A 15341-nucleotide genomic window follows, 5' to 3' on the forward strand; every position below is an offset into this window, starting at 1 on the left:
GATTAATCCAGAGTAAATTAATGACAAGATGTGTAGCAGGAGTAGAATAAAACGAATTCTGGAAGGAGACTGTTCTCTCATTTAGACGACCTGGAGTGTTTTCTAAGAGTTCATCTAATTTCTTATCCTTCATCCAATCACATTCTGGCATTCCATCTTCAGTGTTTTTGTATCTGGAAAATTATAACATACAAAAATGTGAGAAACCATGATGACAAGGTTTCCACCCATTATTCTCTTTGCATTCGTGGTGCCCAAATCCCATGGTAGACAGTTTTCAAATAGCTTTGCACCATTGCCCTCGCTAAAAGAGGCAGAATGACTGAGAATTTATTCGAACCAACCATACGGTCACATCCAATTCAGCCTCCCTGTAATCTCCATTATACATATACTGAGAACAGAAAATCTTTTGCAACTAGCGTATTGGAGAAAAGTATAGAAGAAGCAAAACATCTGATATAATATTGAGGGACAAGTTAAAGGATCCAAACATTTTTCAAACTCTTGCAGTGATGCGCCTGTTCCTTGAAACAGAGCCATTTCACTTTATCAGATGGCCATGCCAAGAACAATGCCAATGTCGGCGTTCCTGCATAATGCCCCCAGAGATACAATGTCAGGTGAGGCCTTCATGGGGACTAGTAACTTACAAATATAATAACTGTCTGAAATGAGTTCCATCTACACAATTATTAAAACCCTCTGGGACACTGAACAGGTTTTATCTTCCTTCCAAGTACAAATTTGATGTATTCTGAGTAATCGGTCTGGTAACTACCGCCCTTTAATTTTGGGGCAATTCAAAAAATTTGGGAAATGGCTCTTCTAAAGTATTGACTGTTTATTGGATGCTATCCAACTCCTGCGACGCTAGATAGGCTTGCTGGCCATTTTATACCACACCTTCCCGTCTCATCTGGCCAGGATTGGAAGCGCATTAGCTGCCTTGACTGCCGCCGCTGTCACAGAGTAGATTCTTTCCTACCCATGACATCCAACCTTTCCCTTCACTGTCTGGGGGAACGGAAGCTGAAGATGAGGGATTAGAGGACATCTTCTTCGCCGCCGCAGAGACCACAGAGTCCGGGGAAGGCTGCAAAAGTAGGCACTTGGGTGCGGACTGCAGCAGCTAGTACTTTTTCTCCAGCCTATCCCTCTTCGCCAGGCACGTGGCCAGGTTTCTCATCAACGCCAGGCCTTCGTCCCCAAACGTCATCTAGGAGAGGCACCGCCAGAATGTCTTCCTTTTGGCTTCCCGCCATTGACTTGGTCTCTTCTGGCGTCAGCTGAAAGAGGTCAGATGCTCTGGCAACCATGTCATGAACAATCCCACTTCATCCGGGGGAGAAGCTCTCAGCGGCGGAGAAATGCCGTCGGCCGTGTCAGCAATCATCCCTAGGGGTTTGGGAGGGGCATGTGCGGAGGCTGATACAGCGACGTAGGGTGCCGCTTCCTTTTGCCAGCGGGCCCAGTGCCACCAGGGCAGGAGGCGTCGTCGGCATCCTCTTCTGGATTTCCGACACCAGGGTGTGGAGGGTTGTGAGAATGTCCAATGATACATCCCTAGGGTGGAGGTGGGGGGGCTGCTGGGACCAGCACCCAGATCATCAGAATTCCAGCCATCGTCCCCCTCAGCGTTTCCACCCCTTTCAGCGTTTCCGCAGTCATAGTTCCCCCACGTCCTCCGGACTGTGTGAACAGACCCCAGATTCTCCTCATCCGAGGATGAAAATCTGTGCCCTGAAGCACGGTTGAGGCCTCCATCCCCCCCCCTTTTTTTGAACCCTGAGCGGGCTGTCACGGGCTTAGGGATGGCATCCTTTTCTCCGGCTTCTTCTCTGCCAGAATACTCTGGGCGCTGCCAGGGCCCCCTGGACTGGGTCAGCCCTTTCTGCCTTCGTAAGAGCGGCCGCCACCAGCTCGATCGCCTGGACCACTTTCAGGGTCAGGTCTGACCTTTCCCTGTGCCTTGGTCTTCTCCCGCAGCTTCCCAAGGTTAGCCGGTTTCTTCGAGGAGTAGCTGGAGCGATGACTGGAGATGGAGGCAGACTGAAGATGAGCACGCTCTGCCTGTTGAGCGACCTGCTTGTGCGGCACCCCAGACGGAAACTGACTCGCAGTGCTTGGTCTCGTCTTCGGCCCCCCATGGATGGAGAGCCCTCAAAGGACTTAGAAGCCCACTCTTCGGACCAGCCGGTCCTGGGTGAGGCATGCCCCTGCTTGCCACACAGGGCACTGACTATCCTTGACTGTCCGCTTTGAGAACCCAAGGCATACTTTGCAATCCGCTTCCCTGCTGCCCGGATGGAGACAGTAGAGGTACTGAGGTGTTTGTCCTCTACAAACACGTTCCTCAATCCGCAGCTGGAGCAGCGCTTGAAGAGGGAGCTTCCCGCCTTGTCCTCTGACATGGTCCGGCGTGCGGTGTAGGCCCGGTGGCCTTATGCAATCTTCGATGAGTCTTGCCCTTGAGGGGCAATGAAATATGGCGACAAACGATTCCCACTTGCCGGTCAAAGGAACAAAAAGCACATGGGCTCCATTTGACAAAAATAGAATTCATCGAAAAAAGGGCAAAAACGTAGAAAAACTCAGATTAAAACAAGAGGACGCCCGACACTTGAACGTGCAGTAAAAATCTGAAGATGGCTGGCAGTGGAGGGGCTTAGGGGTGGGCAGTCATTGGTTGGGGAAAGTACAACCCAGAGTTCAGTGATTGTTTAGAGAAAAACAGTGTGAAAGTGAAACTTTTCTTTTACCAAGATTTCCCAGCCTGACAGGAAATATTCATGAGCATGTGAATCGATGCCAGACCCCATGCTGGAGAAGTAGACTAGGCATTTACCAAGGTTGAAGACGAGGTATATAAAGCACCAGTGTTTAGTCTACCCAATCAGAAACATTTCTCTCCACTATGATTAATGTGATGGTATTGCTTTCATATTTTTGACACAAATACACAGTCACCTGCACCGTGCTATTGCTTTTCACAGCTCAGGCCAGGACCAAGTGGCAGGAGGTCTGCCACCTTGTCTTCAATCGAAAGATGCATCTGCCCGGTTTGCAGATAAGGAAGATCCTCTGGTTTGTGTTTACACAATCACTATGTGGCAGCACTTCATGATGCTACCGCTTTACACATGACTAACTCTACCATGACTAAACATGGTTTCTACTGTCTCCTGCTAATATAACTCTCATTGTTCTATGCTGAACCCTGCTCTGCTCCAGAGACGGCCAGATGGTGAACAGCACAATTGTTACCAAACCCCTCAACTCCCAAACTAGATTGGAAGAATGGACAGATACAACACCCAGAGTGGATTTTCAGTTGATGGTTCTTGTTCGAAAGATCCACAGGGACGATAGAAGCTTATTACTTGCCAGATGACCGTTCAATTCAGAAACCGTCCACCACTCTTGCATGTGCTTGTATTCTAGAAAAAAAAAATCTATGTGCCTGCCACCACCTATATCACGAGCCTGGAACCTTAGACTCTGCAGATGTTTTGGCCTATATCTCCCATCAGGCCTATCCAGCATAGCCAATTGTGGGGGACCATGGGAGTTTAGTCTAAAACATGTGGAGACACCCCTGCTGCCCACGGATTGCTGCTACACCCATGCGGTTACTCATCATTTTGATGTACTGTGAAAACCTCAAGGTTTCCCAACCCAGTCAGCACTTAAGGACCCTAAGGTGCCGCCTTATTAGATAGGTTCCTGCCAGCATGTGCCCTCGCAACAGTTACATGCACAGTGCTTGAATTATAGGTCTCTGATGCTCCATAAGGAAACAAATCTGGCCGAGGAATCCGCCATGACAGCGTCCCTCAAAAGGCTCCTAATGATATCCTTATTTGTGTTTCGGCAAACCAGTCAGTCGATAATCTCCACCCTCTAGCTTGGCTTTGTTCAGGGATGTAGCTTCATCGAGAGGGCATAAAGGTCTCGCAGAACCTTTAGTTTGGGAGTGATACTCTATAGCACATATTGTATGCCATAAAGAGTCGGACAGACAAAGCAGTGGCATTTCAAACTAAAGGTTTTATTTTAAAAAGGACCAATCTTTCCCTATACCTAGACGGTTTGCCCTAACTAAATTATAACTCTGGTGCTTGTCATCGGGGTGGTTGTCAAACTAAAGAATCAGTCCTCTGTCTAAAACTATCCTACTCTGACCCTACCACTAAACAAATGTATTAAACAAATTAAGCCAGGAGAAGGACTCCCTTCTGCTGGTCCAACCGGGTCAGCCTTAAAGGCTAGTGTCCGATAGTTCCTCGTAACAGTTCTGATAAGCCCTTGTAATTACTCCCAGGGGCTTCTTTGGGTTTGGATAAATGCCCAACAGTTATTCTTTTTTAGCGTTACATATATTCATGGACTTTCCTTCTGGTCTACTACAATAAGGGAGATCATTCCTGTAATGTCCTTGGCTTTGCAACGGTTTCCACAAACCCTCTAGAGGGGAAGACTACTCCCGTAGCAATCTTCATCCTGGATCTCTCTTGTAGTTATTGGGACTATGGAGATTAGTCCCAAGGCACTCTACCTGGGGAGTAATCATCACAGTAGGTGTAAGAAATAGCTCTAAAGTCTTGGTATCTTTCTCATAACTACTGTGATGAGGAAAATCCCCTCCTCACCCCTCGCTCACCAGGCTTCTTGGACTTTCAGCGTCTGTAGTTGCAGCGCTGCATGGTCCACATCCGAGGTCACGCCAGTTTGCCTTTCTCCAGCTTTTGCATAGGTTGGTCTCAGTCCGACTACGTAGTGTTCTACCGACTGTTTAAGGGTGCCCTCACAGCCAAGGACCAGCTTCTCCTGCACACTTCCTTGTTCCCAGTTATTAATCTCCTGTGGCGGACAGGTTCATGGCGGGTTCTTTCCTCAAGTCCGTTCTTGGTTTTGAAGTCCTGTAGCTGGGTCCTCCCCACTGGAGTGCCATAGTCCTCCTTTTACATCAATGGAGTATTCTTCATGCCTCCTTGGGCCCACCTCTTCTCAATACGGTCTAGCCTTGGAAAAGGCGTTTGTATCACTCCTTCAATTTTCCTCTTCTCAGTACTTTTGGGGGATGACTTATCACTATCTTCCTTTTCCTCCTCCTCGTCTTGGTGATATTAAGTGAGGAAAGGAGGGAATACTGCAGTATCAAACACATGCTTTCAGTTTGGTTCTTGAAGATCAAGGATTTCATAGTCTCAAAGGCCAGGGAGTTCTATTGCGGTACGGGCGTCCTTATCCCCATCAGGTAAGTCTCTCCTTGTGAGGTACCGCTTTTGGCCACCCCTAGAGGGATTTCTGTCTAGTGGGCTCACCTCCATAACCTCACAGGGAAAGGCTCAGCTCTGGGGAGAAATAACGAGATCCCGTGAATCGTCATACACATTACAGATGTCTGCCCGGTAGCATCTAGAAACTCATTATTCTACCTCACCCCTCTCCATGCTCGTACTGATCAGACCAATAGGAATGCCCTCTGGGTGTAAAATGTGCACTCACGAGCCGTGGGCTAGTGCGATTTGACTCTTGGAGTGTAAGAACTAGCGTACGTATAGAATTGTGGTGCCGAGTAGTATATGGCTGGTTAGTAGCGTGCAAGAATTTTTGCACCCGGATTACCCTTAAACCCAACAGGTTTGCTCCTTACTTTCTTTCCCACCATAGCGTGTTGTAGCATCTGCCTACCAAACAACATTAATCAGGCTATAAAGACGGTCACACACACAGCCCCCAAAAAGGGTGTTTCTCCAAGTATCCAACAAATGCTAAACAGCTCTCTAAATGTCTATCCTACGAACAGTGTTTAGTTGTGGTGTAAATATTGTGATTTGTGAAATGTTGTGGTGTAAATCTGGCTCGAAGGACTAATGTTTGACGTTTTCTGTATTCTGGTTGGTGTTCTGTAAAGCGCTTTGGAGTAAAGCGCTAAATAAACAATAAAATACAAATGTTTTCATGAGTGGATGGACATCCATCCAAACAGAAAAGGCAGACACCACAAAGTAGTTACTTATCAAACGAATACCACAAACTAGTCTCCTGATTGCAATATATAGTGATAAGGGCACCAGCTTTAAAGGCCACGTTACAAGAGACATCGGGAAGTGTCTTAATATCACCCGGGATCTACACTGTGCTAATCTTCACCTCAGCGTTATTGTAAAAAGCCACAAAGGCAATAATCAAATTAGACCACTTGCATTTTGTGATTTAAACAAAGCATGTGTTGCACTTCACTTCTCGCGTTGTATGTGTCAAGGAGGTGACGGATCAGTGCCCAAAGAAGCTGCAAAGAATGGTTTACAGGCTATTTCTTCATTCCTCTGGAAGGCATCTCCCACATCTATACATCTGAAGCGGCTTTACACAGAAAAACAGATAGGATAGTCTTGTGGGTTTAGAGTAACAGGGCCAGCAAGAACTTTCATGGTAATTGGGGTCCCAATCCTATTGTCACAGCTCTGGGTCTACTGTGCATTTCTCGTCTTAAAAGTATGCTCTGTGATGCACTTGCTGAAGTGATTCAACTATAGTACAGATTCAGGAGAACCTGATGTTGAAAGCATCTGTTCTCCAAAGAGTTAGAAGCATTATTTAGAAATATCGATTCAGCATGCCTGAATATTGTGAGGCAGCTTTCAAGACGCCTCAAATGACATGAAAACGGAAGCAAACACTTCTAATGCTTGCGTCAGTATGCAATGTCAAGCTTCAGAGCCAAATCCCCTATACAGCTGCAAGCATTTGCTCACAAAAAACATAACCATGGGTATCTAAGTTTGTTCCAATTAAAACATACTACTTTCAATGATTAGGTCATACAAATGTACACATCTTTCATTGAACACTTGACCACAAATATTTTTTAAAAAGCAGATTGCATTTTGAGGGAAGGGGATTTTTTCATTACAGGGAATAAATACTCTCCTGGCTTGAATCTGTTCTACCGCAGCACAATGAAGATTCGCTAAGCCAATGAATGCGATCTAAGCCAAAACTTTTAGTGTTTGTTTTACCGAAAGGTACAAGATAGCAGAGCTTGACCCTTCCCTGTAAAAAACCTCTGGGGAAAAGCAAGCAGTCAAATGTTCTTGTGTAACAAGAAGTTATGTGGACTTTTGTTCTAGCATAAAGCCCATCTCCCTCAAAGCGGCCAATGCACATTTCTTAATGAAAGAACATCAAGAATGGGCTTCATACACCATCCTTACCAAATTACATTGCCACATGTGCACCACAACTCTTGACTAAAGAGGAGACAGTGCATATCATTTGGCCATTCTGTTAATTTGCTTCACCGGTTGAAATATTCACACTGTTACACAATCAATATAAAAAGATAAAAATTAACAAGATTTCAACTGGAGACAACTACCTTTCACAGGTCCCGAGCAAGAACACCAACTGGTTTACCAATTACTCTTACCTTTCCCAGGACTCAGATTTTGGTCTATAAACACCTTCAGCTCGCCATTTGCTTCAATTAATGCAGCCTATTAGAAACAAAAAATAGTTTCAATGCTGAAAGTTTGGCATGGAGGCCTACAAAATACAGAATCGCAATGTCCGGAAATAGCACTTTAATCCATTTTTTCTTAACAGATGTTACGAGAGTTGTAACTAGTAGTATGAAAATTAAACTGTTTATGCCACAAATGCTCATAAAATGTGAACAGCAAAGCGCTTTTTAAATTATAAAAAGTGCACACACAATAAGAACTGCAAAATAGACTTGAACCAAGAAAGTTAGTGCAGGAATCTGTTTAAGGATAGGAAAATAACGTTGTGCCCGGTGGCCTAAAGTAACCAACTGCAGCTTCCTGCAGGAAATGCTGGGAGCAGACAAACTATTCCCAATCAGACTCAAAAGCATGGATTTTCTACCAGTTCCAAACCAAATCACAGTTGATCACACATTCGACTTGAGAATCACATCAACAGTAGCCCCACAAAAATACTGTAATAAGAAGAGGTAAACAAAAAAGTTTACTAAAGCTAAAGAAATGCAACATTTAGTCAATAAAAATAAAACCTTTACATCTAAAAAAAAGTTTTTGTGATCAGCAAGAACAGGCCTTAAAAGAAGGCCAGCAGGGTGCAGGTGGCTTTTGATGTGAAAGGGTCCATGGGGTATGGGCAATTTGACATTCCTTCTCCAGTCAGTTTTTAAAATATTGCTTCACAGATGAAAATAACCAAGCGAAAAAGAACGCAGAGCTAGCGATTATGGATGGGGTGGGAGGGTTGGAGCCTGACAAAATACCAATTAAATGAAAATCCCGAAACATTTCGAAAACTAAATGTATCTGCTTGTGGATGCTGTTGAGCAGCCAGCAAGATGGCCAGACTAGTCAAGCTATGCCACCTGTGAAATAGCCTGCACAATCCATGCTCCATCGTTCAGTCCAGCAAGTCCTACGACCAAATCTTAATGCAGTCACATCCTGCCCATTATGCTGGCACTGCTGTAAAAGGAGTTATGGGAGTCTGGAGGGAGTGCGAGTGGGTTGCATCACTGAAGCCAGAAACTGCTCGGCAAGGCTGATCCTATAGGACCTCTACGGGCCTGCTGAACTGACACTTGAGCTAGCTTGCACAAGGTGAGCAGAGGTGGGGTGCTGGCCACTCTTTGGAGGAGACAAAGCATTCCAGTGAACCACTCAGGTGGGACAATTCTTTCACTGGAAATTAGAAACGGGATTCCAACCTGGGTCTTATTGCCCTTCCCATGAAAGGATAACAGCTGCCCACCATGTTGTAGCAAATTCCCCGGTCTGTAGATTGGTGCAGAACAGACAGAGCACCCAACTCCCAGCCACACAAGGTCACTCGTTGGGATCACCAGGGTATACTGGGCATCCCAACAGTTCCTAATGGTACACTTCGATTGTTAAACCAGTTGGGCGTGCAAGTCCTCCTATTGTTCCACAGTACATGTGCTGCTCCTTATGCCTGCAGACATCCTCTGCTGTGGTGGTGCTTCCAGTATCATCTGTGTCTGGTTTCTGGAATGGCGCAATTCTGTCGGAATTGGTCCATGCACAGATAACGAGCCATCAACAATCCGATAGTGATTTGACATGCCGAATTCACTCATCACAAGCAAGTCTACATTCTGAGGAGGGATGCTTGTATGATGTGTCATGAGTGGGTACGAATGAGTGACAGGGTGGACAATAACTCCAGTTGGATGTTATGCTTCATTTCATAGTAACAGCACAACACTGTGCGCTAAAATAATAGAATTGTGTCTATTTGGATTGCAATATCCTGCACATCCAGGAATTGTAAATCTGCCAATTGGGGCACCCATAATCCAAATGATTAGTTACCATTAACCTCCGACCTCCGCCTAAAGCATTCCAGCTACTGCTGCAGTAAACATCCAGTTCCTTGACCCCAAAAAAAACGCCACTGTTATTTTAGTCTATGCTGCCGAAAAGTACAATTGAAACAAAACAAAAAAACTAAATGGATGGCTGCCCACAAGAATGCCAGGAAGTTTACTGGCTGGGGAACGGTTGGAGCTTCAGTACAAACAAGCACAGACTAACCATCCAGATCAAGCAGATTATCACAGTGTAATCCGTGTGACGATTATTTTTATATTTTATTTGGAATTTATAAAGTGCTTTAATCCAAAGCGCTGTACAGAGATTAATAAAAACAGTACAATTGAATGAAAATACAAGCAAGAATAGATCAGCCTTGTATATCAGTTTGCAATAAATAGGTCTTCAGTGAGGAACAAAATAAAGTGTATAAAGAAATAGAGCGGAGAGAATATAGATGAAAATTCCAATGAAGAGGAGCTCACAAAGTAAAACAACAAAAACGGGAACTAGCACAGGGAGGACGAAATGCTACAAGGAGAAATTGTGCCAGAGCGAAAAGAATAGTGATATAAAATGAGACGTGTGGAAAGATAAGTAGGTGCAAGATTGTGAAGATATTTAAAAACTAGACATAAAAAGTTAAATTTGAGACTAGAATGGAAAGAGCCAGCCGAGAGTGGAGAGAGAAGAGACAATTTAATCAAGTGGGAGGAGAAGATAAAGACAGCAAATGGAAGCATTAAAAACTGATTTCAGTGGAGCAAGGTCTGAGAAAGGAAGACCAAAAAGAGAAACTGAATAGAAAAATCGGAAAAAGGATTGCGGGGGGGGAATCAGGAGTTTTGCTCTGTCAAAAGTCAAGAAAGGACGAGCTTTACAGATATTCTATAAATGAGAACTAGCGCGGGAAGATGGCGATATGAGCGAAGGATAGGTCAGAATCAAAGTAAGCCCCAAGTTATGAGCTGAGGAGCAATAAGAAAGCAAATAGGGAGGAAAAGAAAGAGGGAGGACGAGGAGAAGGAATATGGTTTGTGGGAAAAAAGTACTTCAGTTTGGGCAGCATTTAATAACAAAAGTTCTGTCATTCAGGAAGAGTGGAGTGTCGTCCGCATAAAAGTGGTGAGAAAGATTGAACGATTAAATAACTTGTGAAAAAGGAGAAGTAGAGCGAAAAACGAAATGGACCAAGGACTGAGCCTTGGGGAACACCATTAACGAGAGGAAATATGTCGGAGGTTGATCCAGCCCAGGAGACCTAGAATCAAAATAAAGTGACTGAAGTCTTAAGCCCAGCTCAAAGGAGGTTTTAACTAATGAAACCATCACCTAACCGTCTTGTGTTGACCAGATTAGGACACTATTCAAAAAGTCAATTGCTTAGTGGGACTGATCGGATGAATGTTTCAGTAATGGGGTTATTTCTTACAATTAACAGCAACTGCATTCATCAGGGTCCCCTGACAAAGCACAAAAAAAAGAAATCCAGTTAATACACATCTTTATATTTAAAAATGTAAGGAACAAGGTATCAAGCAAACCGCCACTGACGCGTGTTTCACCCACACCCTTCCTTCTTCCCCATGCCCCATGCCCCCACCCCCAAAGGCTTACGCAAGGCTTTATCAAGAGAATACATGTTAGAATGGCTGGGATTCCATTTCCATTCATTGTTCATTCTGCAGACTTTAGCCCATCAGTATAGGAATTTATTTTTTTAGTAAAACAATCCCACAACCTGGGCATATAGTACACAATGCTCTTGAGAGCAAAACTCAGGATAACTTGTGATAGCAAAATATCCTTCACGCTTATGAACTAATATAGATTTCCTGACCTGGCAAAAGAAGGCCAACTTACAACATGGTTAAGGAAAAAGCAAAAATCACGTGGCACAGCCATTTTTGGGCACTAGCCACATTTGTATTGCATCGTTTATTTATATAGCGCCTATACACAGGAAAGTGTTTCAAAGCGCTCGGGGGCGGGGGAGGAGGGGGGACAAGGGGGAACACTGTCGTTCAGAGCCCTTAAAATTCTGAGACGATAATAGTCTGCACAGGCAGACTAAGTGCGTAAAATACATTTAACATTTGAAACAGCAAATAGGCCTGACAGCGATTCTGCAGTTTTACCAGTGCAAAAGGGGAGAAGACCGGGGAGAACAGACTATCTTCGGGCACGTTGCATTTGGATCGTGCAAGTGCAGACAGTAACAGAGTGGGGAAAGGGGGTTGGGGGGGACGGTCGAAGTGCACCCTGTCGGTGGAGACTGGGGTAAGGGCAGAGAGCGAAACTCTTGGGTTGTTTCTAAGTGCAGTTTTTGTAGGGCCCTGAGGCAAGTGGTGCGAGCGAGGACTGGCAGGGGTGCCCGGGACCGATGAGACTGAGGAACACCAGGCCGCCAGTCACCAAGCTGTAGGGAAGAGGCGGTAGAGATGGAGAGAGCGGAGAGCAAGGTTAGCAAGGTAGAGAGAAAGCGAAGGAAGAGAAGAGGAAGGTCTTGAGGAATTTCCAGAACTCAAAAAGGTCAGGCTAAAGACAACAGAGGCTATTCCAGAGGGGAGGCACTTGCTGACGATAAGGATCTCCCTCCAAATCTCTGCTTGGAGAACCAGCTCACTTGCAGAAGGTTGGAGGTAGAGGAGCAGAGGGCTCGTGAGGGTCAGTATTTAGGAAGGCAGCGTTGCAGGTAAGTAGGTCCCAGGCTTCAGAAAGCCTTGTGGACAGTGCAGAGGGTCGTGAACTTGATCCTTGCAGCCACAGGGAGCCAGTGAAGGGATTTCAGCGCTGGAGAGAATGCAGTACCTGGGCTTGAGGCGAAGGATAAGTCTTGCGGCTCTGTTCTGGATGAGTTGCAGAGGACGCAGGGTTGAAGAGGCTGTTGCAATAGTCCAGCCTAGACAGAACCAAGGCTATGGAGACAGTGAGCCACTGCGGGAAGTGAGAAAAGGTAGAGTGCCTCTGAGGAGGTGTAGCTGATAGTTAGGAATTTAGAGCGGTCTGAGAGGAGAGAGTGGAGTTGAAGATGACCCCGAAGTTTTTTGCCTCACAGGTGGGTGCGGGTGCAGGGCCAAGGGAGGCCGGTCACAGTGAAAGTGGAAAAGCAGGAGCAGGGGTCCCAGTGCAAATGATCTCAGTCTTACTGCTGTTGAGGCAGAGGTCGTTTGCAGCACACCATGACTGAATAGCAGACAGGCAGTCGGATATGAGTGAGAAGGAGGCTGAAGGTAGCCTGAAGGATAGTTGCGTGTCATCGGCGTAACACTGGAGGTTCGAGGTGAAAGTGGCAATCGTACAGGACAGCCATATAGGCGTTGAAGAACCAGGGGAGAGACTAGACCCCTGGGGAACGCCACAAGTTAGGAGACCAATAGTCGAGAGAAGGGCTCCGAGTTCCACCTGAGATGGGCGGTCAGAGAGAAAGGAGATTAACCACGCCAGAGCCTGACCTGCGATTCCCAGGGTGTCATGGAGACGTGCGATCAGGAGGTTGTGGTTAACAGAGTGAGTGTTTGTGTCAAGGTTTGAAAGCAGGTCTTCACGGGTGTTCAGAAGAGCAGTTTCCATGCCTCTGGTTGCTGTAAAGCCGACTGACGGTCTTGGAAGAAACCAATAGATTCAGTGTGGAGGGTGAACTGAGTGATAGCCAATTTCTCCAGGTGTTTGCACAAGAAAGGAGTGATGGAGATAAGCTGTAGTTTGCCAGAATGGAGAGGTCGGCAGACGGTTTGTCGAGTAGAGGGTGCACAAGGCAGTGCTTAAGGGTGGTAGGGAAAACTCCAGTGGAGAAGGAGAGATTGCAGAGATCAGCCAAGGGAGTCAATATTGTCCTTAATGGGGTTTAGAGGGGCAGGGGGCCACCTGCTTGGATGAAGCCTTCATAGACCAGGCTTTGCGACTGGTGAGAGAGAGAGGAGAGGGTAAGAGGGGGGGCGGGCGGGGGCTAAGTGTGACTCCAGTGTTGGTGTATGCTGTGGAGTGGAAGAGAGGGAGGAAAGGATGTCTTGGGTGAAGTGTGCAGCAGGGCCGAGCAAAGGACCTGGGTGGGTGTGACAGAGGAAGAGGCTGCTGCAGGATTGGCCATTCCCTTGCAGAGTGAGTCCAGATGGATGTTGAGATCACCCATCAGGAGAAGTTGGAGGAGGAGAGTAGAGAGGAGGCCACGCCAGCCCATTCCGAGAGGAAGCGAGTGGACTGTTATGGTGGCCGATCGAAGGTGGCCAAAGTGAGAGAAGATTCAGGGGAGAATGAGTCTACAAACTAGGCACTCGAAAAAAGGAGGTCTAAGTAGGGATGATGGACACAGGTGGCCATTCTGCGAAGATAAGCGCCACTCCCCCACCTTTCGTCTTCAGCTTAGGGACAGAGGATTTTGTAGCCTTCAGGGAGGAGTGTGTCAAAGCTTGTGACCGAGCTTCTCCTTGAACCATGTCTCCGGGATGGCGAGCACATCAAGATCCATGATTCCGAGGAAGTTGCAGATGTCAGTTGAGTGTTTGATGGCAGAGCGAGTGTGGAGAGTGGCAGGGAAGTTAGACAGAGGGTAGCACACAACGCAAATGAAGGCACTGCACAGCCACAAAGCACAGCTAAATTCGATTTTGCAAAACTCTGTGCAAAGACATGTAGCAGCTGGACTAGCAAAGATTTTGGCAGAACAAGGTGAAACGCAGTGCAGCAATTGGGAACAGCTAGATTTGATTTTGTAAAACACATGTAGCAGCTGGACACAGCTAGAATTGATTTTGGCAGAACAAGGTAGCCATACGTGGTAAAAACGAATCTGCACTCTAAAAATAACACAAAAAAGGTAAAATGTCATCTGCAGCCCTCAGCTTGTCTTCAGGCACATATAAAAGTAACCAAAAATCCCATGTGTAAAAAAGCGAGTGATACAAAAATATCCCCATTGCACTTCAAAGTAAGAACAGGTTAAAAAACAAAGCAAAAAGATTGGGGGGGGTCCATGGGAACTATGAAGGGAAAGTTGCCAAAAGAGAACGCTTTCCCCAACAGCTGCACACCACTGTCTTACGGAATCTAATGGGACACTGTCATTGTACAGAGACCAGGTCTAGGTCTAGAGGGATGGAGACACCCCTCAGACTGGGGTGGGAGGACTAGCAAAGTTAAAAAGCCAGAAACATTCCTACCCCAGTGGTGGGATGGTGGCAGTTGGGAGGGCCCCAGTTCCTGCCCCCTGCTGAAGTGCCTATACTTGTATGGGCAATACCACTGTTAAACCGCCCCATGCCACTGTATGGTGCTAGCCAGTTTCTTCTCGTTTCAGGCCAGTTCAAAATCAACGTTCAAGGCAGATCCTCAGAGCCTCCATTATAAAAAGATATATACAAATTGTGGCGAAAGAGAAACGCAAGAGCACAGAACCTCAGAGCAGCTGCGGACCGCTTCCAGACATGGCCTCAAACAGTCAAAAATGTACCCATGATTCCGCAGTTGTGCAACCCCATGACACCAACATTCAGCGAAGGCCGCCACTATCCCGGCATGGCTGCGGATAGGAGTGACGCGACTTTCAGAAAAGGTGAGTTGTTTTGAGAAAAAAGTGTTTCGAGTGTTAATGTAAGGTGAGCGTTCGTGAAAAAGGAAGTGGAAGGTGACGGATAATGAAAGGAGGGTGGCTGAGTAGAAGGTAGAAGAGTAGTGGTGGTGGTCGGGGGGGGCAACGGAGGATGGAGGTATGGTGTAGAGATACAGAGGGTCAGAGGAGGAAGCTGGGGGGGTTGGCGAGAAGAGAGTAACTGAGGGAAGGTGGTTGGTAGAGAGATACAGGGAGATGCATATCAGGTGTGAAAGGAAGAAGATGGAGTGGGGCTTGTGTGTCTGGAATCACACCCACGCAACCCTTTAGAACCAACCCAAACATAGAGCATGTCTCACTGCATCGTCGCAAGGCTTTCTGGGGCCTGGGCCCACACTACATCCAACTCTCCTCTTCCAAAACACCTTCCTTCGGGAGCCCTTCACTTA

General features: G+C 46.3%; 1 protein-coding gene across 5 annotated transcripts in view; it reads right to left on the minus strand.

Annotated features, from left to right (window-relative positions):
* TFDP1 (transcription factor Dp-1) overlaps positions 1-15341 on the minus strand; it is a 774278-nt gene that overhangs the window by 586960 nt on the left and 171977 nt on the right. For all 5 annotated transcript variants that reach the window (XM_069637131.1, XM_069637133.1, XM_069637132.1 and 2 more), the window contains exon 3: positions 7439-7505. In XM_069637131.1, the coding sequence (XP_069493232.1) occupies positions 7439-7505 (67 nt within the window). The remainder of the gene's footprint in view (positions 1-7438; positions 7506-15341) is intronic.

Source organism: Ambystoma mexicanum, chromosome 7p (genome assembly GCF_040938575.1).
Source record: "Ambystoma mexicanum isolate Mex_15411 chromosome 7p, UKY_AmexF1_1, whole genome shotgun sequence".
Lineage (NCBI taxonomy): Eukaryota > Metazoa > Chordata > Amphibia > Caudata > Ambystomatidae > Ambystoma > Ambystoma mexicanum.